At 58.7% G+C, this 22,589-nt stretch overlaps 1 protein-coding gene across 2 annotated transcripts in view; it reads left to right on the forward strand.

Annotated features, from left to right (window-relative positions):
- Positions 1-10,706: 10,706 nt before the first annotated feature.
- KCNH2 (potassium voltage-gated channel subfamily H member 2) overlaps positions 10,707-22,589 on the forward strand; it is a 33,321-nt gene continuing 21,438 nt past the window's right edge. For both annotated transcript variants that reach the window (XM_087820923.1, XM_087820924.1), the window contains exons 1-2: positions 10,707-10,782; positions 13,585-13,815. In XM_087820923.1, coding sequence (XP_087677049.1) covers positions 10,707-10,782; positions 13,585-13,815 — 307 coding nt within the window. The remainder of the gene's footprint in view (positions 10,783-13,584; positions 13,816-22,589) is intronic.

Genomic DNA, 22,589 nt, shown 5'->3' on the forward strand with positions numbered 1-22,589 from the left:
AACTCCATTTCAAAGAGTAATTTCTGAAAAAACAATGTTTTCAAGACCTGCAGATCTGAAGTCCCACGGATAGGGAAAACCTTGAACTTTAAATGGCGGGATATCAAGCTGGCAGGGGGCTTTGGAGAGGATCTTTGGCCCACCCTCTTGGTCTCTGACAGTGACTGTGTCTTCTGCTACTGGGGAGACTGGCCTAGACCCCAACTCCCATCAGCCCTGGTCGGTGAGGGTGACAGACCCTTCTGAGGAATAGCCAGGCCCCTGGCTCCTCTGGCTCCCTCAGAGGGTGGCAAACCTTGCGCCAGCCCTCCCTCTCAAAGCTCAGAGCTGTGCAGTGCTTGAGGTGGGACGCCCTGACCTTGGGGGAGGGGAGGCCTTGGTCCCAGGGGTGTGCGTGGGGGCTGTGGGGGGTGGCGGGTGACGGGAGCGGAAGGCCCTGACTCTTTATAGCTCAACCCGGGGTTGTTCAGTGTGAGCTGGAAGTGCCCCACCCTCCCCACTATGAGCAGCTTCCTTCCTGCCTGCTGGCAAGGCCTGGGTGGGGAGAGAGGGGACAGGAGGGAAAGGCGGGGGAAGTGGGCAGAGGGGAGGGGAGCAGCCCTTTTCAGCTCAGGATATAACTCATGTTGCATTGTGAGGTCGGGACCAGAAAGGTTTGCTCAGCCTCCAGATTGCAAGGCGGAGGCTGGGCGTTTGGGGAGGGGCTTTGGGCAGGGTCTGGGGTGTTTAGGGCTCAGGCAGTGGAAGATGCTGCCTGTCTGGAAGGGGCCCGGCTGGCACTGCAGGGCCATCAAGCCACCCAGGCCCTTCTTGAGGAAGCCACATGGGGGCAGCAGAGAGCCAATTAGAAGAGACTGGCACAGAGGCCGGGGCTCAGACCCCAGAGACAATGAGACCCCGATGAGTGAGGGCCTGAGCCAGGCTGGCAGGGTGGGCCAACCCCAGCCCTCTAGGACCCTAAAGGGGTGTTCCCATAAACCTGAAATTCTTTTTAAATTTTATTTATTTTTTATTTTAAAAATATATCTTTATTGATTTCAGAGAAAGGAAAGGAGAGGGAGAGAGAAACATCAATGATGAGAGTCATTGATCGGCTGCCTCCTGCACACCCCCGACTGGGGATGGAGCCCGCAACCCGGGCATGTGCCCTGACCGGGAATCGAACCCCGATAGCCTGGATCCTAGGTCGAGGCTCAACCGCTGAGCCACGCCCGGCCGGGCTAAACCTGAAATTCTTGATGATGACTGCGTGACCAGCCCGCCCCAGAGGAACAGGGCCGCCTTCCCTTGAGAAAACTCCTTGCTGCTGCCCAGACTGCCAGGGGGTGGTAACCTGAAGGCTCAGGGGCCAAGTTCACCGCAGCCCGTGAGGCAGCTGCTGGGGCGGCCTGGGAAGGGGTGCAGGGCCCTGTCCCACAGGTGGGCTCCCGAGGGCAGATGGCCCCTGTTAGGACACTCTTCTGCCTCTTGGTCCTCAGCCTCGTGGGAAAGTCCTGGGGCTGAGGAGCCTTTGAGAACCCCAAGTCTTTGCCCTGAGATGACAGGTGGCTGCAAGCCCAAGGGAGCTGCTGGGGAGTTTGCATGAACTTCCTGAGGGAAAGCTGGTGGCTCAGGCCTTGACTGTCCTGAGGGTTAGGCTCTGCCTTCCGGCATCCTGAGTGTATCCTGTGCATGTGAGGCGTGAGTGTGTGTGTGTGCGTGTGTGTGTGCATAGATTGAATGTGTATATTTATGTGTGTGTGAGTGTATATGTTTGAGTGTGTATATGTATGTATGTGTGAGTGTGCATTGTCAACGTAAGAAACATTCAAACCTGCAAAGAATTTTAGTGAGTTTATTTGAGCCAAACTGTGGACAAATGCCTGAAAGCAGAATCTCAACGGATTGAGACAATGCTCCAGAGACTGGCAATTTTGTACCTTGCTTTATACATTACAGCCAAAAGAGGAGATGTAAGTGGGTTACATGAAATCCACTGGTGATAGGTTAGGGAGGTGGGAGAAAGCAAAGTGGGAAACCTCTGGGGTTGGATAGAAAGTAAAATGATAGACACACACTTCTTTTACTTAGGTGGGTGCAGGAGAGTTAAGTCAACAATTAACTCAATAACAATGAGGGGATTTGTGGCCTCAGGGGTCCAGTAAAAGGAAAATTACTTTGACATTGCAACAGTATGTTATCGTGGATGCAAAAAGACAATAGACAGGCTCAGTTAAGGTAAAGATGGACCTTTGTCAGGGATGATACCGGCCTAGGACATGACTACCCTCCATAAGCTGCTTTTAGTTTAAAAAGTTTCAACTTCAGACCATCCTTTGTGGTTACTATAGGTCTCTGAGTTTGCAAGGCCGCCACGCAGGCCTCCCCTGAGCTCATCAGGTTAGTATGTGGCCCCTTTTCATCTACAGTATGTGTGTGTGAGTGGGTATGTGTGTGTGCAAACACACATGTGCATGTGCCCCTGAGCAGTGTGTCCTGGGGCTCACTTCTTGACCTGCCTCTTCATCTGGTCCTGCCTTTCCAAAGCTAATTTGGACCAAGAGCACTGGTGTGGATATGAATGTTTTCACATCCATGGGGACTTGAAATTGTCTTTCCTCGGATCCAGAGTGAAAACAAGGAGTTTTTAGGGTCAGGTGGAGGTCTCCCGAATGATGACCATAGGGGTCTCTGTCTCAGGCCATGGGAGCCCTACATAGAAGGGCACAGTTGTCAGGGATCAGTGTGACAGGCCCTGGCCCCGTCCCCCCTCCTCTTCCCCTCTCCTCTCCCTCAGTCCCTTGGCTGGCTCAGTTTCCTGGTGTGGTTGCTGTGGTGCTGGGTCTCTTGGGAACCAGGGCTTTGTGCGACAGAGTGTGCCTAGCCTAGAAATTCCGTAGCAACCATCACCTGGGATTGGCTGGACAGAAACCCTTCCCTGCCTCTCAGGTGCCCCAGGAGGGGCCAGACCCTTTCTCCAAACGGGTGGGAGGAGAAGCCTGTACCGACTTGTGAGATACAGACTCTGATCCCAAACCCTGATGTAACATCAGTCATTGTGTGGTCTCTTTCCTGTTCTCCCAACTGGATATAAGCCCCTTGACTCCCAAAGATCAGTATGTGAGATGTTCCTGGTATATTTGCTGCTGATGGCGACTTTTTTTTTTTTTTACTCTCTTAGCCTTTTTTGTCTGAGAAGCTCTTTATTTCCACTTTGATTTTAAACGATAGCCTTGCTGGACAGAGTAGCCTTGAGCTCAGGTCTTTGTTTTTTTTATTACTTTGAATACTTCATGCCAATCCCTTCTGACCTGAAGTGTTTGCTGATGGTGACCTTGACCTTTCCTGGGGTCCCCACTCTGTTGTCTGGTTTTCAAACTCCAGGTCCCCCAGTTCCTGGAGGATCCTGACTTCGATGGTGTTCTGCCTCATGGATCCAGAAGGGGGAGCTCTCTTAACCTTTCCTGGGGGGCGGGGGGGGGGGGGGGGGGAGATTCCTCTCTTCCTGGACATTCTGGGGCCCTGCACCGTGACTGGCCTCTGCTCTGGCCTTCACACCCTCTCCAGCTTTATCTTCCTGCCGGAAGGCTCCACGCTGGACAGCTGTTCTCCAGGGGGACAGAGAGGAGGTGCGCCGATCTCCATTCTCAACTCAGCCACATTTCCCCCAAGCCCTGCTCCTTTGTAAAGTCTCCACCCTTTCCAGCCTTAAAACTCTCTCTCCCTCCTCCAAAGTCAGAGCATTCATGGTCTGCACCACTTCTTGGTATCTGGGATTCAGGCTCTTCTCTGTTGGCTGCCATGGGTTGTACTGGACTCTTGTAACATTGCCTATTCACGTGTGGGCATCTTTTCTTCCCAAATTATTGCAAACATTTTAAGGCCCTGGGGTTGGATGGTATGCCTTATATTTCCCTAGGGGTCCCAGCCAGCTTGGGGCACCTGGAAGTGATGGGCAACTGTTTGCGAGTAGATTGGGGAGATGATGGACTGGGGGACCTGGGGGACCTGAGTTCTCTTTTCTGGCCCTTCCTGTTGGCTGGTGATCCACGGGGTGGGATAGCTGCCTGCAGGATATGGAACCAGCGCTGGGTTCCACCCACATGCTCATCACCCGCCCAGGCTGGGTTAGGCTCTGAATTCCGCCCGATGAGCTTAGCAGGATGAGCAGGGCAGGTTCTGGAGAGCTGAGGTAGCCACCTCTGCATCTGGAGTTCTCTGGGCCCACACGGCTGAATCTTTTATCTCATCTAAAAATATGAAAGTGTTTCCTCTGGCTCTAATATTTCATAAAGCAACAGAAAGCCCCAAGGGAAAGCCCACGACTTGCAAGTGTAAAGTTCAGGGGAGGGGCCATATCTTTTTCTTGATGGCTTGGGGAGGGGCGGAGGGGAAGGCACATTCTGGGCGTATGGAAGTGAGACCTCAGGCTTCACCATATGCTGCCTCCTGGAACTACTGTCCAGTTCATAAAGCATTGTCATGGCTTGGGGTGACTGTCTAATTTACTGTGTCCCAGGGACGGCCCCCCTCTTAACCCCCTGAGTGGCCCTTCCTCGTTTCCCGTGGAGCTTGGCAAGAAGGGCTTTCAGCACCTTGGACAGAGCTCCAGCCTGACTGGGCCTGAGCGGCCAAGAGAGCCTGGGACCTCTTTCCAGGCCACAAAGCGTGGTTTGCTCCTTAATATATTTTCAGCCCTTCAAAGACACCAAACAATAATGTGTCCTGGTCTCCCTTATACTCAGGTTCCCCCTCCCCACCAGTGACTCCTATATAGTAATTCTGGAGCTTCAGCTCACTGAGTTCTGGGGAGCCCCTTCTTGTGTCCGAGGAGACTTAAATCTAAAGGACAGATGGCCATTGAGTTCTCAGGCATTTGGGGGTAAGTAGATGGGTGGGAGGACTCCACACCTAACCCCCCGCCCCCTGAGATCTTGCTTTAGGAAGATGTTAGCTCCCTTCCTCTGTGCCTCAGAAAACCTTTCCCATCTAGGAGGGCCCAGCCCCTCCAGGAAGCCCTCCTGGCTGCCCCAGACCACCCAGAGCCCCCCTCCTCTGGGCCCCCTGCACGTGTTGTCAGTTACACAGCGTCACGCTGGATGGTTCTCATGACCTTTCATGCCCATCAGATCCCTCTCCCCAGTTAGATTATGAACTCTGTGCAGGTGGACTCCACACCACATACCTTCTTCCAGGAGACCCTCCGGCGATGAGCACACAGCAGGGCCGAGTGGGAGGCTGATGAATCTGGGGGTCTTCTCACCTGTCATTGAAAGGGTCTCCCACTCCACTTTTAAGATTCTGAAATAGCCCGGCCGGGCGTGGCTCAGCGGTTGAGCGTCGACCTAGGATCCAGGCGATCGGGGTTCGATTCCCGGTCAGGGCACATGCCCGGGTTGCGGGCTCGATCAATGACTCTCATCATTGACGTTTCTATCTCTCTCTCTATCCCTTTCCTTTCCTCTCTCTGAAATCAATAAAGATATGTTAAAAAAAAAAAAAAAAAGGTTCTGAAATAAATATAGAGGATGGACCAGGGTGCTCTGCGGAGTAACCGTCGGCCTCAAGGGCACCTAGGATCGCAGAGCAGAGCCAGGAGGTGGAGCTGGAGGTGAGCCCTGTGGGACAAGGGAGGCAGCATCGATGGATGGGGAATGTCATCGTGGAGCATAAGAAACAAATCACTCCCTGTTGGGGCTGGAAGGGATCTGAGAGATCAGCTTGTTTGGTCTCCTTGTTTTACAGGTATAAGGAAAGTGACATTTAGCGATCCTTCTAGAGTTACACAGCAAGCAGGCCCTTTCCATCACCTCTACCAGGTTCAGGTCTCCGACATCTCTCTCCGGACTACGGCACAGCTCCGTGTGACAGATTCTGTTTTTCCAAGGTGGTTGTGCCATAGGTCCCATCACACATGGTTTTCTCAGACTGTGTCAGTGACACTCCTCCACGGAGAGGTGGGGTCTGTGCGCCTCTCTTGGACTCTGATTGGCCACGCTTGTGGCAGAACTGATTTTATGCAACTTTTAAGGCTGAGTTATTAAAGGTGCTACAGCTGCTGTAGCCCGTTTGGCTCAGTGGTTAGAGCGTCGGCCCACGGACTGAAGGGTCCCGGGTTTGATTCCGGCCAAGGGCATGTACCTTGGTTGCAGGCTCGGTCCCCAGCTCTGGTCAGCGCCAGAGCAGGAGGCAACCAATCGGTGTGTCTCTCTCACACTGATATTTCTCTCTCTCTCTCCCCGTTCCACTCTCTCTGAAAAGCAATGGAAAAAAAATATCCTTGGGTGATGATTTAAAAAAATAAATAAAGGTAGTACAGCTGCTGCCTGGACCTCTCTGGGGACACTTGCCCTTGGAAGCCAGCCACCATGCTGTGAGGCAGCCAGGCAGCCACGGGGAAAGGCTTTATGGAGGCACCCTGGCCCCGGTCCTAGCTGAGGTCCCAGCTGACGGCCGGCATCAACCACCAGCTGGGGAGAGTGAATGAGCCTCTCAGTCCCGAGTTGGGCGCAGTAGGCACAAGTGGTTCTGGCTGCACCTACCCAAACGGCAGCGAGCAGGGCGAATGCTGCCATTGATTGAAGTCGTGGCGTTTGGCGTGGCTGTTAGGCAGCAATAGTAACCGAAACACCTGCTATCTGCCTCAGTTTCTCTAAGCTGTGATGCGTGCTTTATTAATTCGACAGACCTTTATTAGATACCGACCACATGCTAGATCTGTACAAAGACAGACATGATTTCGATATTCGTGGACAATGCATTTCAGCGGCCACCAATGGCTTTTTTGTTTGTTTTGCTTTTACGCACAGAATATAGACCAGACTCCTCAGCCCTCCACCAACAGCCCCAGCCTGTTGCTGCACCGACACCACACAGGCCCAGCCTCCGTTCTCCGCCTCTATGCCACCTTCACGGACCTGCTCCAAAATCTCCTCCCCTCACCAGGCGCTCCCAGTGACCTAATGGACAGCTCTCAGTAACCCCGAGGCACTCAGAGCAGGCCACATAGTTCTGCCTGCCTCAGTAGGCTGAGTGGAGATCCCAGGTGACCTTCCTGTCCCTTCTCCACCCCACCCCCAATGTCTGGCACAGGGATCGGTACACAGGAGGCCTCCAGTAAACATCTGTTGATGTGACTAGTAGCGGAACCAGAATTAGAAGTCAGGTCTCCTGAATCTTAGTCGCTGGCCTACCTTATTTGCCTCTTTTGATATCACCATGGCAAGGAAAAAGTCCCATCAACGCCGTGCATCGTGCTGGTGAGAGTAGACCTGGGTTATGGCCCTGGGCAGGGTGGGGGTTGACGGGATCACCGCAGGTGGGGCTGCAGGCAACACTGAGTGGAGGGTGCACAGGTTCCAGGCTGGGGGTTTGAGATGGGTCCCTTTCTCCCTCCTTCCCTCCCCCCCTCCTTTCCCGTCTGGCCTTCAGCAAGCCCTGAGCACCCATTTTTGGAGAGGAAACATGCAGTGTCTTTGATCTCTCCTCCAGCTCTAGTTCCTATCTGGAAGCATCTGCATCTTCAGGACGTGCAGCTGCCCAGAAAAGCGAGGCCCCACGGTGCAGTCCAAGCTGGCCTTTCACGTGGATAATGCTCTGTGGTCTTCCTCCGCAAGGTTTCCGAGGACCTATTCCTCCCTAAGCTGCCTCCCAGTCCCCTGTGACTGCCACTTGCTCCCCTGGGCCCATTCTGGCTCTTGCCGGGCCTGCTCCTTGCTCCTTGAGGTTCCACAGCAGGGAGGCTGTAGTTTCTTTTTTCCTCCCGGGATGTCCTGACTTGACTCCGTCAGGCTGAGCAGGAGCAGAGGGTGGGGTGGAGAGGATGTTTTCCACAGGCTCGTCTCCTTAAATTGTCTCCGGGAGCTGGGCGAAGTCTAGCGTCTCCCTGTCTATACAGTGAGGGTCCCTCAGCCACAGGCAGGGTAGGGAGGCCTCTTCCCAGGATCAGACTCCGCAAATGGCTCTTCGGGCCCAAGTTGGGACAGGGTAGGCTCTAGTTGCTCCGGGCATTAGGCTGGGCACCTTCGTCTTTCTCCCGGGTCTGGGGGCAGTGGAGGCGGGAAGGAGACAGGCGGGGAGGCTTCAGCTCATCTGTTGCCCTTCGCCTCTTGGTGCCTGACACCTGTGGGCCCAGGAAGGATGCCTTTGGGGAGAGCTTGTCCCCATCTGACAGCCTCTCTTCCTTGCCCCAGTTCTTGGCTGTGGGGGTGGCTCAGTGAAACTGCCTTCAGGCTCTCCCCTCAGCCTCCAGGAAGAGTGTGTGTGTGTGAGAGAGAGGGAGAGGCAGGGAGAGAGACTTAGAGAGGGGCAGCTTTCTCCTGCCTGCCTCATGCCCAGGAGGGCTATTTTGAGCTTTGACTCCTTTCTTTTGGGTGGACCAAGGGCCCCTCCAGTTCCTTCACCCTCTCTCTGGATGAGAGCAGAGGCCTGTCCTGGGACATGGGTACTGAAGTGTGGACAGCTGGCTGGGCCAGAGGAGTACCCCCCCCAGCCCCCTTCAGCCGGGCTCTCCCTCACCCTTGGTCTGGAGAGAAGGGGATGCTGCCTACAGATGTCCCCTTCATGTCCTCAGTCCCCACACCCATTCTCACTCTCTAAATCCCTCAACCTGGAGGGGAAAACACACCCCTCCCATGGGGATCACCCTGGAGTCGGGGCAGTAACCCGGCATCCAGGGAGTGGTCACGGGTGGGGCAGGCGCCCGGCCAGTCATACATAGGCCGGGTTTGGCCCGGCACCCACGATGAGTTAATGTGCCCCATGCCAGGCACAAAGGAAGGGGAGTCTGTGCCACCGAAGGCTCTGGGGAATCTCGGAGGGCAAGTGAAGATGCGAGCGAGGCCGCTGCCGGAGGTGGAGAGGGCCGAAGGGATGAGATGACAGTGCAGGCAAGAGCCTCTGGTCTTTTTTAGCATCAGCTGGTGGAGCCACCTCCTTTTCTCCCACTGGCTGCCTCCCTGAGTCACTGCCCACCCACCAGCAAATAAAAAAGGGGGTGTCATCTGCCGGCCCGTGGCCCTATCTGGACCCAGCATTTGCACCTGTTTTTTTTGTTTGTTTTTTTTCTCTTGGGTGATAGGTGAGAGCCTGGGGAGGGTGGTCTCCCCAAGACCTATTCCCCTGGGCCTTTCTCCTTCTTGGCCCTTTGTTCCTCCCCTGCCCCCCACCCCGCGATGGTTCTCCCCGGTGACAAGACCCACCCCCTAGCTCCAAGGACAGAGCAGCTGCAAGCCCTCAGGGGCCCCCCACTTGGCCCCGTCCATCTAGCCGGGTCTCTGATCCGGGGCTGCAGGGGAGGGGGCCCGCCCGCCGGCTCAGCTGTCAGCACCCGCCTCTCGGCCCGGCCTCCCCGGCCCGGGCGCCGCGCCCCGCAGACCCTCGCGCGGACCCGGGCAGGGGTGGGCAGGCGGACACCGGCCTGCCCCGAGCATCCCCAGGCCTCCTTGCCTAAATAAGGGAGCCGCAGCTGCCGCGAGCCAGCTGGCCGGGGGAGGGGCCGGCGGCCGGGCCAGGGCTTTCCGAGGGGCTGGGCCGCCGCAGCGCCGCGGGCCCGCGCCCGCCGATTGGGCCCGCACGGCTGGCCCCCCGCGCTGCGGACGGAGGGCGGGCCGCTCGCTCGAGGGGATCCCCGGGCTGCAGCCTCGCGCTCGGGGGCTTTTCTTTGATCCCGCAGCCAGGAGGCCGCAACTGCTTTCGGAATGTCCCTCCCTGTGCAGGAAGGGCCCCGATTAACCCCAGAGAGGGCCGTGCGCGCGTGTGTGCGCGTTGGTGGGGGCGCCCCGCTCTGAGCGCACGTCCCTCCATCTCACCCACTCTCATCTCAAGTCTGGGCCTCCAGATTGTCTGGCCCTTCACCTTTCCTGGGCTCCCCCTGACCCGGGGCTCGTGGGCCCAAGGCCCAGGCCTCGCGCGCCTTACCCACAGCAGGCACGGAGCGCGCACCGTGCGTGCCCCCCGGTGCTTGGCTCGGTGGGGGACCAGCGCATAAGGGACCCGCCCTCTCCCTTCAAGCCTGGTTCCCCAGGCCTCCTAGGACAGGGCTGGGGGCGGGCGGAATCCCCAGGCCCCTCCCCGGCCGGCCGTGGCACCTGTCCTCGTGGCTCCCCTACCTAAGGGTCCCTTCCCCCTCTTCGGGGGCGCGAGTCCCCGGGGCGCCAGGGCTGAGGGAGGGGCTGGGCGTGTGTGGGGGGAGCCCTCGGCGCGGCTCGGCCAATGGGAAGGGCGGGCGCGCGGGGTGTGTGTAGGGGGGGTGGGGAGAGGGCGGCGCTGCGGGCGCGCGGCGCGCGGGAGGGGGCCGGGAGGCGGGGGTCGGAGCCCGAGGGGCGCGAGCCGCGTTAACCCTTCCGCGGCCGGGCCGAGCCGCAGGCGCAGCCCGAGCCGCGGGCGCCCGAGCGGCAGTCGGCGCGGCGGGTGGGAGCCGGGAGCCCGGAGCTCGGGCGGGCGGAACGCATCGCGGGGACGCGGCGGAGCGGGGCGCGCGGCGCGGCGGGGGCCGGCAGACAGGTGTGCGGGCGGCCCGAGCTCCGGCGGCTCCAGGCCCGGCCCGCAGTCCGGAGCCGCGAGCCGAGCGGGGACTCCGCGCCCGCAGCCCAGACCCGGCCCCGCCCGTGCTCGGCTTGGCCGCGGGGTGCGGGGACCACGGCCGGACAGGGCTACCCAAAGCCTAGTGTTGGGCCGGGCCGGGCCGGGGTGGGTGGGGGCCCGCCCGGCCCGCCCATGGGCTCAGGATGCCGGTTCGGAGGGGCCACGTCGCGCCGCAGAACACCTTCCTGGACACCATCATCCGCAAGTTTGAGGGCCAGAGTGAGTGGGGGAGGGGACGGGGGTGGCGGGCGAGCTCCCCGGAGTGTGAATGGGGGGGAGGGGGGGCGTGCCCGGGCCGTGTGCATCGGCCAAGTGCGAGTCAGCGGGGGCTGGTGTCCTCCAGGCGCTGGCCGGGGGTCGCAGGGGCAAGGCTGGGGGCTGGGGGCTGGGGGCCAAGGGGCTTGGCGTTGGGGCGCGGGGTGGGGGGCTCAGCTCAGTCTTCCCGGATGGAGGAGTGTGTGTGAGACACTCTGAGTGTGCAGGGCAGGGCGATGGGATGGGAGTGTGCAGGTATCCTCAACTCTGGGCGCCTGCATGTGGATGGGGCTGGGTGGGTGCAAGGACAGAATGGATACGGCCGCGACCGTGACCTCCACAGGATGTGCAGGTGCCGGTCCAGACCATTGTGCGAGACTGAAGGCCAAGCACGCAGGGTCGGTGCCCAACCAACCTGCTCTTGGTGCTCTTGGGTGTGCGTGGGGTTGTATGTGTCATCCACGGGCCTGACCCTGCACGGGCGATGGGGAGGCGTCTTAGACAAGGCTACACACTGTGGGCCCTGGGGAGAGAGGGTGTCATGGGCTCAAGCCGGTTTTGAGGGTCCAGCAGCCTCAATGCAGTGCTCCCCTGTTGTGGATTTTCCTGTCCTGAGCCTCTTTGTGGGGACTATACACCACCCCTAAACCGGCCTGGTGGGGGAGGCCTCCAGAAATGTCCCAGGCTGGGTGAGTGTTCCGGGCGTGGGCTTTGCACCCGTGCCCGGAGTGCATGTGTCTGTACCCAAGGCTGCGTGTGCCACAGTGGGTGCGACTGCCAAAGGGCCCTGGGAGTGAGGAGCTGGTGACATTCCTTGCCCATGACCCTGTGAGCACAGGACAACGTGTGCTTGTAACAGTGGGGGCAGAGGGAGGGGGTCAGCGGACGGACAGCATTGTCTGAGCGAGGAACATGATGATCCTCAGGGGGAGGAGACTGACAGTGTGGAGGGAAGGCAGGGGCTTGCTTTCCCTCGACTCGAGCTCCAGGAGAATGTGTAGGCGCCTGGGCTGGGACCTGGGGGCCTGGCTCCTGGCCCTCCCTCTGCCACTGATTGCCATGCGACCTTGAGCGACTCTCTTCCCTGTCTGAGTCTCAGTTTCCACATCTAGGAAGAAAGGTGCATGAGACCAAAGGAGCCTTTCAGGTCAGGTCTGTCCTGTATTCCACGAGCTCAGCAAAGGAGGTGGGGGTGGGGCCTGCCTTCGAAGAAACTCGCTTTCCTCTCCAGGCCTGGCAGTGGGGGGCAGGTGGATTTTCTTCTCTCTCCAAGGCTGGTGTGTGTGTGGTTGGTACTCCGGACTGCCTGGGGCTCAGGTGGAGATGGAGGCGGAGCCAGGGGTCTTTATAGTGACGGAGAGCCCTGACTCCTAGGGTTGACCACTGCCTGGGGCCTAGGGAACTGACCTGAAGATGACCCAACTTCAAAAAGTAACTTCCTGAAGGCCAGGGTAAGGGACTGCGGAGGAAGGCAGGAGGAGGCCAGGTCCTGAGGGCCTCGCCTGCCTCAGTGAGGCCTCTGGGTGCAGCTTAGGCCTTGCCCCTGGGATTGCCCGGGGCTGCAGCCTGAGGGCTGTGAGGAGGCAGAGTTCCGACTGCTACTGAAAGCCCCAGCATTAAAGGCCAAAGCGGCCGGAAACTTACGTGTTTATAAAAAGCTCTTATCCCGGGAGCATCTTCCCTGGCACCAGCTGCTGCTGCCTGCCTGCTGCTCACCGGCCAGCCCAGCCCAGCCCAGCCCTCAGGGCAGGCGTGGAGGGGGTGAGCCCAGTCTAGCTAAAGTGGGTCCATTGGGAGCATCTCTCCTCGATGGGGCAAAACCGAGGCAGCCCTCACATCCCTGGGGAAAGGTCCCCTTCCTGAGTCTGTCTTTACAAGTGGGCCATTGTCGCAGGCCCGCCCCAGGCGCCAGGTATTTCCAGGGTTGGAGCTGCAGAGCTCTTTCCTTGCTCCCTACGACCTTGGGCTTCTGCTTGTGGCCCTCAGCTCACTCCTTCAGCTTCTGCCAGCACAGAGCTGTGTTCAAACGCTGGCTCTGTCATTTACAAGCTGCAAGCGTGGGCACGGCTCTGAACTCCTCTTGAGCCCCTGTATCTTCACCTGTAATGCGAGGATGCCTACCTTGGGGGTTGTCAGTGTACATGAGCTAAAGCGTAGCAGGTGCTCACGCGGGGCTTACCTCACCCTCTTTAGGGCGCCCACTCCCCAGCTCCTGACTGCCCTTCCTGGATGTACTGATACTTGAGGAAGGGATTCCCTAGGGATCCCCAGGGTAAGGAGTGTCCAGGGAGCATCCCCCATTCTAGGGGGGGGGGTGTCAAGAAGAGAAGCCGAAGGAGCCGGTGCATAGGGAAGGCTGGCCGCCATCTCTGGCCCTTCCCAGGCTCCCTTTCCAGGCCCAGTGTTTATCCCTCCGCCGCCGCCGCTGCTGACACGCGTCGCTGACACCCGCCCAGTCTGGCCCCGGCCCCAGGCGCGGAGGGGGCGGCAGGCCCCTGGCAGCCTGCCCGGGGGAAGCCACGGAGCCAGGCCGAGGGCCGGGGCGAGGGAGAGGGCGCGCCGCCCGCCGGGCCGGCGAGGCACCTGTGTCCGGGCGCAGCTGCGCTCGCCCCCTGCCGGGAACCCCAGGCTCCTCGGTGCTCCCGGGGCGGGGAGTCCCTGGGCCGGCTGCAGTGTGGGACTCGGAGAATGTAGGTGAGGGCTGGGAGCCCTGGAGGCAGGGGTCCCTGCTCGCGTGCCCGCTCATCCCCGCCCCCCGCCCCCCAGGCCGCAAGTTCATCATCGCCAACGCTCGGGTGGAGAACTGCGCCGTCATCTACTGCAACGACGGCTTCTGCGAGCTGTGCGGCTACTCGCGGGCCGAGGTGATGCAGCGGCCCTGCACCTGCGATTTCCTGCACGGGCCGCGCACCCAGCGCCGCGCCGCCGCGCAGATCGCGCAGGCCCTGCTGGGCGCCGAGGAGCGCAAAGTGGAGATCGCCTTCTACCGGAAGGATGGTAGGCGGGGCCGCGGGGGGCGGGGCCGCGGGGGCGGGGCCGCGGGAGGGGCGGGGCCACCGGGCGGGGCCGAGAGGGTACCCGGGGAGGATGGACAGTGGGATGGGGGCGGCTGGAGAATGGCCAAAGTGGAGATCGCCTTCTACCGGAAGGTGGTGGGCGGGGCCGCGGGAGGGGCGGGGCCGCGGGAGGGGCGGGGCCACTGCGGGCGGGGCCATCCCGGGGGCGGGGCCGAGAAGGTACCGGGAGAGGATGGACAATGGGATGGGGGCGGCTGGAGAATGGCCAAAGTGGAGATCGCCTTCTACCGGAAGGTGGTGGGCGGGGCCGCGGGAGGGGCGGGGCCACGGTGGGCGGGGCTACCCGGGGCGGGGCCGAGAGGGTACCAGGAGAGGAAGGACAGTGGGATGGGGCGGCTGGAGAATGGCCCAAGCCTGGGCGGGTTCCGTAGCGGCGTGGCCCTAGCTGGGGCCATAGCGATGGGCCAGGTGGGAGACGAGGGCTGGGCACTGGGGCCGCAGGGCCGTCTGAGTCTCTTCGCCTCACTCCGGTGGGATGGTTTTTGTGGGTAGCCCAGGGGCTGCTTGGCTATGGGCCTGGCCCCTCTGGGTCCTTGCTCCCTGGGCAGATGTGGGTAGGTGAAACTAGGTGGGCTGGAGTGTGACGGGGCCCGGGTGGCAGGTGCTTGCCTGGACAGAAGTAATAGATCAGGCTGGCGGCTGGGCGCTCACCTCCGGGCACAGGCCCCTAGGTACCCGAGCAGCCCCCCGCCATATGGCTGACTCGTCTGGGGAGGAGTCACCGAGGGCCAAGGTGGGGAGGGCTGCGGGCCTCTGGCTCGCTCTCTGCTGCCCTTCTCCTGCCCCCTTTCTCTTCTGCACTTCAGCTGCACCTGGCATGAGGTGTGGGCCTCTCCCCAACCTCAGTTCCCTTTGTCTCATCTGTGGAGGGCCCCGCCCTCCACCCCTTCCTGCAGCCAGGTGTCTCCGCTCAGCCACCGCCTTCTAGCCCAGCTGCTCTGGGCTTCCGGGGATCGGATAAACAGAGCTCTGGGCGGGGCTGTTCCCACATGTGTCCATCCTGGGGTGGGCTTTGCTCTGGGAGTTCAGCGCGCAGCAGGGCTTTGGGGGTGTGTGTGTCTACACAGGGCTTGGGAGGTGGCTCCAGAAGGTGCTGCTGGACTGCCCATGGGTTCCCAAACCTTGCTGCTCACCAGTGTGTATCCAAGGACATTTACTGTACCCAAGGCCTTGCAGATAGAGCAGTGAACAATGCGTGAGGTTCCTGCCCACAGGGAGCTTTCCTGTTGTGGACAGCATGCTCTGCCCTCCCCTCGCCCCAGGGTACATAAAGTGAGCCAGCAGCCCCACACCCCTGGCCCTGCCTCTTGGAACCTCCCCTGTAGGCTCAGGGTTGGCTGAGGCTGCCTTGTAAAGGCTTGTATTCCAACCCCCTCACCCCAAGCCCCGTGGCCCTGCTTTTGCAGGGGTGCCCAGCCTGTGACACTGCTGCACAGCATTAGAGGGGACGGTGTCGCTGGGGCCCCATGGAAGATTTGCTCACAGCACGTGGGGGTTCTGGCTAGGAGGCAGGGGCTGCAAGATTAGATGGAAACTCTGAAGGCAGGGCCTCCCCTCTGCTTGTTCACTGAGGTCTCCCGAAACCTTAATCGGAGCCGGTTTGCTTTTATATCTGCCTGGCCATCTAGTACTAGCTAACATTGGTGGGTGGCTTCTATGTGCTGGACACTGTGCTGCTAAATGTTTCACTTGCATTATCTCATGGAATCTTCACAACAACCCTGGGAGGTAGATATCATTTTTTCTCCATTTATGGGTGAGGAGACAAGTTCAGAGAAATTAAGAAAATTTTCCAAATCACACAGCTAGTTAAGGGGCAGAGCTGGGAATGGAACGGTGTCTGTCTGATCAGAGCCCTTCCCACTCTGCTTTGCTGTCATATATTAAAAATGACACCAACTTGCCCTGGCTGGTGTGGCTCAGTGGTTAGAGGTGTCGGCCCAAGCACTGAAGGGTCTTGGGTTCGATTCCTGGTCAAGGCCACATATCTGGGTTGCAGGTTCCATCCCGGGTCCCGGTCGGGGTGCATGTGGGTGGCCACCGATTGATGTGTCTCTCTCACATCGATGTCTCTCCATCTCTCTCTCTCCCCTCCTTCCTTCCACCCTCTCTAAAATAAATGGGAACAATATCTTTCAGTGAGGATTAAAAAAAAAAAATGACCCAACTAGTCACAGGGGTACCTATAGATGTGTGTTACTTTATGTACGATTTTATTCTGAAAGTCACAAACCATTGGGGTAATGAACAGAATGTGAATACATTAAGTCCTGGGTTCATGTCTAACACCAGAAATGATTAATATGGGCCAAGTTGGTTACTGCCTTGAGCCTGTTTCTACTTCTGGGATAATATGCCTGCTTGGAACCCCTTGGCACCAGGGGCCTGAGTGCTTTTCCTGCGCTGTAGTGTGCACTTAGTGTGCGGAGAGCTGGCCTTCCCTCCTTTCCCAGGCTGGCTCCTGTGGGACGGCCAAGGGACCCCTTCTGCAGAGCTACTATGGAATCTTGGTGACCTTGAGGATCAGTTAATCCAGCCCACTTGAGTTACAGATGGGGAAACTGAGAAGCAGAGGTCCAGTTACCAGTGAATCAATGGAGGGAGTAGGACTGGAACCCAGGCCCCTTGCCCAGGGTCAATCTCTTTGCCTCCTTCAGGTTACTACTCCAAATGGGGCTGTGACCCAGAAAATCCTGTGCCAGCCATCTCTGGCTGCCCCCTTCTCTGCTCTCACTGAGTTTCCGTGGGATCAGGTATCTCTTGTTGGCCAACAGGCTGGCCTGGGCCCTCAGGTCATGTGGGTCTCCACTTGTCCTCGCACTGGAGGCCAAGGAGGCAGACACATTTCCTCCACCTCCCCTCCCTCTGCCGGGAGACACCCGTCCCTTGGGAGGCTCCCTGTGGCCCAACTTGGGCTATGTGCGTGTGTGTACTAGCTCACACCTCTTCGCCTGGGCAGAGCAGGGAGGCAGAGGGGTACAATGCCAGGCAGGGCCACCTCTGGTTTCTGTCCAGGCCTTTCTCAGGGTCTCTGCCTGGGCCAGCCTCTGGGGAGTGGGTCCCTGGGCTTCAGCCCCGGGGAGGTGGGTGTCTGGGCGGGAGGCGGGGCCTTTTGCTGGCAGGCGCCAGTGTGGACAGCTGTGCTGTGTCTGTGCCTCTGGCCTAGCTCTGTGCAGTATCAGGGCCTGGAGCCAGACAGCTCCGTTATTTAGTTGCTGGGATTGCTGGGAGGCAGGGAGGTTGGACTGGGGGTGGGGGGTGGGGTTGTGGGCTAGAGGGAGAGATGTGAGGTGCCTGGGGCCTGCTGGCCCGGTGTCCATGCCCCTTAACATCAGGCCCAGGAGTAAGGTGGCATTGGGAGCAGAGCTGGGCAGTGCGGGGCTGGCAGGCGGTGGCATGGCTGCAGGGCCCTGGGGCCGCGCCTGGGCGGCAGGTGCTGCTGGCATTTGTCTGCTGCATCGCTGTAGGGGTGGCTGGGGTCCCTTTGAGCTCCTCCTCACTTGCTCCCCTCCTCTGCCAGGCCTGGTGGTCTCCTGCTCTCTGTCCCTTGCAGTAGGTCTCTCTGCTCTTTGTTTCCACCGGCTCCGTGCGCCCCGCCCCCTGCAGCCTGCCCGCCTGTGCCCGGGGTTTTTGCATTTTCCTTCTCCCTAGGGCTCTCTCCCTGCTGACACTCGGTCCCCTTGGTCCCTATCTCCTCCCTGCATCTGTCTCTCTTCTTCCCACCAGCCCCCTGAGCCTTCCTCCCTCTGGGCTCTGTCTGGCTCCTCATACCCTCTGCCTGTACTGGTCCCGTCTCCATGTCCCTGTGTCCCCAGGAGCCCGTGCGTGGGTGGGGATGGGGGTGTCTCTGGAGAAGAGTCTGTCTGCTTCTCGGCTCCAGCTGCAGGCTGGCTGCCATGGTAACAGGGTCAGAGGGCTCCCACTGCAACAGCTGAGCTGTGGGCTGGGGAGGGGTGGGGACCAGCGGGCCAGCCTGTGCCCTGGTGCCCCCAGTGCCGGTGGGGAGCCTGAGCCCCAGAGGTGGCCCCGTACCCAGACTCAGACTCAGACCCCAACTTATGCAGGCCCTGCTGGCACCAGCAAGGCTCCTATGGGCCTCTCATGACCCTCCACACCCCTCAGGCCATTGCCCCATCTCCCCACATGCCCCTCCTTCAGCAGGCTGACTCCTCTCCAAGCTCAGACACCCCCTCCAGGCCCTGACCCCCAGGCCCCGGACCCTCAACACCACAGTGCCCTGTGCTGCAGAAGCCCCACAGTGGGTCACTGGTGAAGCAGCCCCAGGGTGTATTGAGCTGGGCAGACCAGGCAGACAGAGGCTGGTGCCTAGGTGTGTCCTTGAGATGGGAGCAGCCTGGAATGAACACCGGAGGACGAAGTTAGACGCAGGGAGCCCTTCTCTTAAGGGGCGGAGGCCATCGGGGGCTCCTTCCACCTTGGGCCTTCTGGGACAGGGCAGGTGAGAGCACCTGCATGTGGCCAGGAGGCCAGGAGAGGTGCCCAGGGCTTCCCCACTCAACATCTTTCCTCTGAGGCTCCAGGAGGAGTCATTCCTGAGTGGGAGCAGCAGGGTGCCCTGGCCCTCTTGGGGGCTTCCTGTCCCTCGGGGAGGAAGCAAGACAGGCCTGCCAGGACTGAGGGGTGCCGGCCACTCCCGGGCCCACTCTGGGGTCTGGAGAGTGTCAGGAGGGCGGCTCCTCCGTGTTGTGTCTGCTGCAGCCCCCGGAGAGGAGCTATGTAAATATTTGCACAGAGCAGGCTAGGATGGGAGCGGAGTTTGCCGGTGGCCTTGGGCTCTGGGGATGGGGGCTGTGGGCAGCGGGAGGGCCAGTGTGGGGGCGGGGGAGGGGGTTGACTCAGGGGTGGCTTCCAGGGTGGTGCGACTTGACAGGTTCCAAGAAAGACCTTTTACACTTAAACGTTTCCCCGATGCTGCCTGAAATACCTCCCTTAGGGAACCTTTCCCTTGGGTGGGAAATGAACCCTCTCCTTTGAAAACACATTCGCTCTCGTCTTCCCTCCCCTGTAGGCAGGGAGGAGCAGGGATTATCTAGCCCCTTTGGGTCGGGAGTTTAACAGAAATCTTCCTCCCTGCTGTGGGCGGAGGGCCCTGGGTCAGGGACAGAGCAGGGGGAGTGGAGGGACACCTGGGACAGGTGATCAGTGTGGTAGAGGCTCCCCTCCTGTCCTTGGTGCCCATAGAGATCTCCATGCTGGGAACTGGTGGGCCTGGAATGAACCTCGTCTGTTTAGGTGACATGAAGCACCTTGAGGGCTAGGCAGTGTCTTCTTTTTGGCCCACCATCTATCTCCCTAGCTCACAGTTCTGGATGAGGTGGCCGTGTCCAAGGTCTCCCACCAGATTGTAAGCTCCGTGAGGGCAGACAACAGTCTGTTCTGTTCTGTTTAATCTACGTGTCTAATGCCTAGTGGGAGCTCAGTATATCCTTGTTTGCTTTCTGGCTGGATTGCTGAATGAATGAATGAGTGAGCGAGTGAATGAATGAATGAATGCATGAGGTGGACCGTATGCTGTTGCAAAAGCCCCCTATACTGGTGTCAGTGACTTGGGAGTGGTTTCTGGCTCAATTACAGAGCTGCTGTGTGACTCTGGGTAAATCACTCTCCATCTCTGGGCCTCAGTCTCTCCCTCTCTGAAAAGCCTTAGAATTATAGAATGCTGGGGCTGAGAGGGATGAAGATTGGAGGGCAGGGAGGCTGCCAGGGCCAGAGGAAGGTGGGCCAGGGAGAGGTTGCCTGAGAGGCCTAGGCTTCCTTCAGCCCTGCTGTGTGTGGGGGACATTGTGGGGTGCAGGGAAAGTATCTTGGACCCCCAGCCTCTCCCCACTCAGAGATGGACCGAGGAGGCTTGAGTGGGGGAGCAGAGCTGGGGGAGGTGGTGGCACTCGCAGGCACAGTCACTGTGACTGCAGGCTGGGACCCGCGCTTTCTGGCAGGTGGTCCTCGTGGCCCTCTGAGGCAGGCCTCCTCCCCATCTTTTCCCAGGAGGGAAACTCTCGCTTAGAAAGGCTAGGGAGCTTGCCCATGCGGACCCAGCTGGTGGGCACCTGAGTGGGAACTCGAACCCAGTCTTCCTCTTTCTGCTCTACAGCCCTGCCCAGCATGGGATATGGCCACACCAGCTGTCTAGCCCTAGAGGGTCCTTTGGGGGGGTGTGATGGGCTCAGGGCCCCAGGAAACATGGGTTTCAGCTCTGGGCTAGAGCCTCGATTCCTCATTTGCTAAGTGGGATCAAACACCTGCCCTCCCAGGTAATGCTGGGAGAGGTGCCAAAAATCAGATGGTAGATGCCAACGAGGGAGAGTCGAGTGTCAAGGCTCACTCTGCTTGCCACGAGGCAGGTGTCACCCACGTGGCCTCAGGTCCTGGCCGACCCTGGGAAGTTACCCACCCGGGGCCCCAGCATCCCTGTGCCCTGCAGCGCTCCCCCTCGCCCTGTTTCTGCGCAGGACCCTGCCGGTCTTGTCCTCTCCCTCCCCAGCCTTCTGCTGGCCCAGCTCCTGCCCCTCCCCCAGATCATGGAAACCAGGATATTCACATTACTGTTTCTTCATTCCCTCTTACTTGATTTTTTTTTCTTTTTCTCTCGCTCCCCAGTACCATTACCCTCCCCTTAGGCAGCCATTCAAGTGTGCTTCCTGCAAATGTGTGGCTTGCATATGTTCCCGCAAAATGTGTGTTTTGTCTGGATGCGTATAGGTTTAATTTATGTAAATGGCATGTGCCCGCTGCTGTGTCCTGGTGCTCACTTTTCTTACACGGGAGTCTGCCTTCCAGTCCCTCCTGGCTGTTGCTCGACATCCAGCCCGCGCCTTCATATTCTGCGGGGCGCACCCACCTCGTTCTGCCCCGGGGGGCCCTCCGGAGCATCTCCGTAAATAATGCCGCGTTCTCACCCGAGGCCCCTTGTGTTTTTTATAAAAATGTGTCTTTATGGATTTCAGAGAGAGGAAGGGAGAGGGAGAGAGAGAGAAAAACATCAATGATGGGAGTCATTGATCGGCTGCCCCTTGCACGCCCCCGACTGGGGATCGAGCCCGCAACCTGGGCATGTGCCCTGACCGGGAATCAAACCGTGACCTCCTGGGTCCTAGGTCAATGCTCAACCTCTGAGCCACACTGGCTGGGCACCCGAGGCCCCTTTGGACTCATGTGAGGGTGTCTTCGGAATACATCCCCAGGGGTGGAACTGCTGGATCACGGGGTCTGTGGACACTTAATTCAACTGAGTACCGTCGGACTGTGACCAGCTGGGCCCACCTAGAGCAGGGGGCCGCTCTTCCTCCGCGTCACCGCTGCACCTGGCATTGTCCGCCTTTCTAAGCTTTGCCAGTCTAATAGGTGAAAGCGATACCTCGCTGCTTGAATTTGCATTTCTTTGACTTCACCTGAGTCCCAGCATCCATCCCTTGGGCGGGAGAGCCTCTCGGGTTTACTTTCCTGTCAATCACCGGCTCCTATCCTGTGCTCACTGTTCCACAGAAGCCGCTGCCTTTTGTTCTTGGTTTGCAGGAGGTGCTTTGTGTGCTCTAGAAATGCAAATGCATGGTTAACTATTCAACATACGTACTCTGGAGTCCTGCGGACATATCTTGATTCCTGCTGAATCAAGATACTGCAAATAGCTTCTCCCATTCTGTCCGTCTGTTCCATTTATCCAACAAAGATACTTAGTTTGGATACAGACAAATCTATTGAGTTTGAGCTTTGTCTGTGCTGTTGAAGTTGGGCTGAAGAATTTCTTCATCATCCTGAGGTTGCAAAGGCCCACACCCCCTTCTGTTTACTTAATTGCTTCACCTTTCTCCGTTGGGTCTTGGATCCATCCCGAGCCTACCTCCGTCTGTGGTGTCCAGTAAGGATCAAGTTATAGTTTTTTCCATGTACTGAGCCAATTTTCCCAACACGTCTAGTAAACAGCCTGTTCTTTTCCATTGACTTGTGGGGCCACCTGTGTCACCCGTTAAGTACCCCTGTATCTGTGTGGGTCTGCCTTTGAGCTCTCTGTTCTGTTCCAGATATTTGTCTGTTCTTGCATTAAAACCACATGCAAAAACAAAACCAAAACTATGATATTTAGTGTATCTTAGTACCTGGGAAGGCAAATCTTCTCTCTCAATTCTTCCTTCTAGAGGTTGACATAGGGATTTTTTTTTTGTTAACCCTCGCCCTAAGATATTTTTTCCATTGATTTTTTTTTTTTTAGAGAGAGTGGGAGGGAGGGGGAGAGACAGAGAGAGAAACGTCGATGTGAGAGAGACACACTGATTTGTTGCCTCCCGCATATGCCCCTACTGGGCCGGGGATCGAGCCTGCACCCGAAGTACGTTTCCTTGATGGGGAATCAAACCCGGGACCCTTCAGTCCGAGGTCCGAAGCTCTAACCACTGAGCAAAACCGGCTAGGGCAGACCTAGGGATTTGTGGCCTCTCTTTTTGTTTATAAACTTTAGAGAAACTTTTTCGAGTCCCCGGAAAGAAAACCCCCACTAGAATCTTGACTGGAATAGATTGGTTTGTAGATCAATTTGGGGGAGAACTGACATCTTTATAATATTTGTCCCATCCAAGAGTTTGGATTGTCCCTGCACTTATCAGATCATTTCTGTACCCTTTATTAGTTTGAAGTGTTGTGTCCCCAATTGCATCGCCTGCTGCTGTTAGGAGAGAGGCC

Source organism: Miniopterus natalensis, chromosome 10, assembly GCF_054644295.1.
Source record: "Miniopterus natalensis isolate mMinNat1 chromosome 10, mMinNat1.hap1, whole genome shotgun sequence".
In the NCBI taxonomy this organism is placed as follows: domain Eukaryota; kingdom Metazoa; phylum Chordata; class Mammalia; order Chiroptera; family Miniopteridae; genus Miniopterus; species Miniopterus natalensis.